The sequence below is a fragment of the Cucumis melo genome, chromosome 11, assembly GCF_025177605.1.
Source record: "Cucumis melo cultivar AY chromosome 11, USDA_Cmelo_AY_1.0, whole genome shotgun sequence".
Lineage (NCBI taxonomy): Eukaryota > Viridiplantae > Streptophyta > Magnoliopsida > Cucurbitales > Cucurbitaceae > Cucumis > Cucumis melo.
In genome coordinates, this window is record NC_066867.1 from 1,317,905 (window position 1) to 1,322,570 (window position 4,666).

At 36.1% G+C, this 4,666-nt stretch overlaps 1 protein-coding gene across 1 annotated transcript; it reads right to left on the minus strand.

The window, feature by feature from the left end:
* Window positions 1-725: 725 nt before the first annotated feature.
* Window positions 726-3,953, minus strand: LOC103497457 (pentatricopeptide repeat-containing protein At2g01390). The gene is made up of 2 exons (XM_017046644.2): window positions 2,724-3,953; window positions 726-2,607 (listed from the first exon to the last, which is right to left on the minus strand). Exons 1-2 carry the CDS (start codon window positions 3,481-3,483, stop codon window positions 1,601-1,603), a joined length of 1,767 nt encoding a protein of 588 aa, XP_016902133.2. The 5' UTR covers window positions 3,484-3,953; the 3' UTR covers window positions 726-1,600.
* Between the last annotated feature and the right edge of the window lie 713 nt (window positions 3,954-4,666).

Sequence of the window (4,666 nt, forward strand, 5' to 3'; positions counted from 1 at the left end):
AGTATTCTTTATTCTATTTTCTTAACTTAGTGTCATAGACCTAAAAGAAAATATAATTTAATATTTTCAAATATAGTAAAATGAACTAAAATATTTACAAAATATAGTAAATTATAATAATCTATTCGTAGACCGATAGTAGTCTACCGTGATCTATTATAGATATATTGTGATATTTCTATATTTGTAAATGATTTCAAAAAATTTTAAAAAGTTTCGTCATTCAAAATAATTTTTCTATAATTTCTTTAAACATTATAATTAGAAAATGAGCAAAAAAATAATGTCTTATCGCTTTATGCTGATTTCATTCTTTTGACCAAAATACACTTCTTGTCCTACATTTGTTGTCTTTTTTTTTTTTTGAAACCAGAAATAGAACAAAAATTGAGGATGTGGTATAAATTGGCATTTTAAAACTTTATTAGTTTAGCGGTAATTGACATAATACTCTTCAGAAGAAAAAGGGAGAAAAAAGAAGAAGGGAGAAAAAGTTAAGACTGTGTTAGGTTTAGTTCTTTTTTCCCATCTTCTCTAGTTACATGAAGGCATTAGTTGGGCAGGAAAATTTTTGATCTTGAAGCCTAACTTAAAAACCCCCTAAACTATAAAGCCAATTCAAATTATCATCAGCCAAAAAAATACACTCCTAAACCTGAAATTAACATTGACCTCAAAGGAATAAGAATGTATAGAAATAACTAATGCAGACCAGAGAGAGCAAATAGAAGAACAAAGCGGAATGGAATTGCCCTGAATAGAGGAAAACTCATGACTTAACATCGCCATTGCCATCAAAATAGGGTGTAAGGCAACTCTTGGGGCGGAGGAAGGGAACAATGGTGTACGGATGTGTAGGAATACAAGTGTTGGAAATGAGTAAATCTAAGATTGCCATGGCATGTTTATGGTGCCCTGACTGCTTCTGCCTCAAGATGGTGCCCGATTCAGCTAGGCTGCCAAATTCTCATAGCGAGAACAAGGCAGTAAATTGGTCCGTGTAGGATGGGATAGTCGAGCGTTCATCTCGCTTGGTACAGAAGTACATTCTAAGAAACGCCCTCATCATAACTGGCAGTTGGAGCAACCCCAAGATTCCAACACTGAAGACTCGTGATGAAGCTCTTACCCATACCAACTTTGGGTGGGCCAACTCCTCATCTGGATCCCACAGACATGCTGGCGTTCCGACTGAAGGCAGTGATCAAGGTCTGTAATGGAACCCCATTGGATTTGGCGCATCGACTGATGAGTAACCTTGCCTACATCGACTGATTATAACCTTGCCTACATCGACTAATCATCAAGTGGCAATAGATAAAACTCTCACCCCGCTGAAGATGTTGAGATCGGCAACATTCTAGTCAGAATTGCATAGTTCACAAATTCTTTCATGAGGTGTTTGGGGTGAGGAGTTGAATAATGGAGAGCAGAGAGTTGTAAACTCCTGGGGCCCATAATTTAAGGAGTTGATAAGGTATAAAATTGATGTTTTTTAGTGGTGAGCTCACAAAGTTCTTGGGTCAAACACAAAGTGTCGTTCACAGCTTCCTACTTCCAAACTCTAGGGCCAAACACACCACTCTTCCTCCAATTTCCCTCAAGATACCAATTCTCCAAAAAGAAGATCACAAATCCTTTCATCATCTAATATTCTATTGAGACGAGAGTGATGACTAATCTCAAAACTCTTCTTCTCCCTTCTATAAATATTTAATTCAACACCTCTACCGCTCTTCGCAAGACCATTTAATAGCACATTATATGTGCCTAAAGATGGTGTAAATCCTTTCTTTCGCATTGTTTCAAAAATTTTAAGCCCTTTACCAGAACTTCCAGCAGAGAAATAAGCATCAACCAGAGAAGTGTAAGTTGCCGTGCACTTCAATTCTTCAGGCAGAATATTAAAAACCTTCCTTGCATATTGAGGTTTTCCAGCTCTGCCAAGACTATAGAGTATAAGCGTGGCATGATAGAGTCCAAGGCAATGCCCTTGCGTGTACATTTCCTGAACAATTTCCAACAGCTTTGGATATATACTAGATCGTATCAAAATCCCAATTAAATCAAGATACAACTTTCTCCCGATGTTAACACCGTTTTTTAAACAGTAATCAAAAGCCAACATAGCACTGTTGGGTCGATTACTTTTGCAATTCACCTCAATGATGGAATAAATGATTGAAGAATCCAACTGTATGTTCTTATCTACTATCCCAATGAGCATGTGGTCAATAGCAGTAAGTTTATTATCTTTCAACAGCATTGCTAAAAGCTCATTATCTACATTGGGAGGAACAGTATTAGAACCTGTACTAACATCCAAAACCTCACCCTTACTGATTGATTCAATTTCTATATGAGGATTAACTTGCCTGAGTAGGGCATGACCAACAGAACAACTTTTCAAATTTTCATGTGCTTCAACAAACACAGGGTATCGAAGCACAAAGCGGTTCTCTTTCATAAACTCCAGGATTTGTGTCATTACTAACCTCTCCCCTGATTTACAGCATTTCTGAATCAATATATTGCATGCTGCTTTATCGGGATATACTCCAGCATCTTGCATTTTGGAAAAAATATCAAGGGCTTCTTTGCATTTACCTGAAAGTAAAGTGAAGAAACAGGTTAACCTTACATAGAAAAAAATGGGAACAAATAGAAAATTGATAAACAGCAAATTCTGAAGCTCACTAACACGCAAGGGTAGAGAAACTTACCCTCTCCAATAAGGTATTCCATTAAAATGGTGTAAGTACAACAATTTGGAGACAGCCCAGTTTTAAGCATCTCCTTGTATGTAGCAGTGGCCTCTTTACTTTGGCCATTGTCCAACAAAATCTTTATATAAGCAGTATAAGAAACTACTGTCGGATGGCAGCCATTGGCTTTCATTTCCTTCCACACCTTTATAGCTCCATCAACATCTCCTGAATTTGAACGCCAGTGCATTAACGATGTGTATGTAACTGCATCTATCTTTATCCCCTTCTCCTTCATCTGTTGAAATAGATAATTCATGGATGAAATTCTCCCAGCTTCTCCAAATATATCCAGCATCGTCGTGTACGTATACTGGTCATGCTTGAAGACTTTCAGCCTAGAAGCCCAATTGAAGAATAACCATGTCTTCTCCAATGGTGGATGAGTTTTCAAAACTTGGTTGATGAGATAAGAATCCCATCTAATAGGGAGCATCTCTAGGTGTTTTTGAGCAGAAGCCCATGAGCAATTTCTAAGAATATTGCATATGTTACTCAAAGTATCTCTAGTGTAAACCCTTGGAATTACTTCTTCCTTCTTAACTACCTTAGTTCCCTTCCTTGAGTTTCTACTGAATCGTGAAATGGGTTTCTCTCGTTTGTATTGATGGAGGGAATGCAAGCATTTACAGGAAATATTTTGATAAATCCTTTTACGAATGGCAGAGATAACCACATAGTTGCTCAGAAGTAAAGAAAATCTATTACAAAAATGCATGGAATGACCAAAAAAATAAGGTATTTACAGAAACATAAGCCTTCCGATAACAAGTACCTGCTACTACTGAAACTTCCAAACAAGACAAGGACCTTGGTCAGAAAATACTCCAAATTGATCGAAAAGAGAGTAAACTATTCCATTTTTCTGTATGTGTATATATTCTAGATGTTCCAGTTGTAAGATATACAAATGAATCGATGAAATACCATAATTGAGATGGTACCAGAGCCCTAGAGAAAAATATATTTTTCTTGATTTTTTTAACTCTGTCGTGAACAACTCCTCTGCCACAGTACACGCTCTCCCCTGCAGGTACCCGGAGGTGTCCAACGCCCCCCGTTGCTCCTGCTAAAGCTACGCCGCTGGTATCCGGACCCACCGCCGCCATCCGTCCAGTGAAGCCATTAGTCGACTGCCGTCCAGCTCTGGCGAAGGATTTCGTCATATTCGTTTTACGGTTTTGGTTTAAATCGGATTAACTGGCAACTGGGTTAATGGGTCCAATCCAACCGGTTCGGTCTGTTTAACCCAAATTTTGTGAGTTGATTATATTGATAAAAAAACTAAAACTAATAAATTTGAGTGTCACATTGATAGTTTAGCAATGTAGACTAATGATAGTATGTCATATCAACAAGTGTTACTCATATACTATATTCTATATATCATTGATAAAACGATGTTCATGATGAAAAAGTAAGAGTCCTTTCGATAAGACAAGTAATAAAAATTGCACTAATAAATTTACATGAAAAATTAAGGAATAGTTGTCTATGGATGATATATGTACATAAGATAAATCAATTATTAACGAGATAAAAGTTTATCACTGATAGAAATGTATTCCTATATAAAATGACAAGAAGTCATCCCAACCTATAAATAATAAGATTTAAGATATAAGTATCGATGTCAATTTATTATTATGGACTATAATAACTGTAAAATTAAAATTACACAAAATTTAAAATATAAAAGAAAGCGAGTTTGCTACATTTTTCTTTAGCTAACTTTTCTTAATAAGTTTTCTTCTCACTATAATTTTTCTTTATCTCTCGTTTTTACCTATATATCCAACTTAACGTTTACTCATAAATTTTATCTTTTTTTTTAACCTTATTTCCTTGTAGGTGGATCCAATTTAGGGGTGTAAATGAGTTCGGTTGAGTTGGGGGCATTC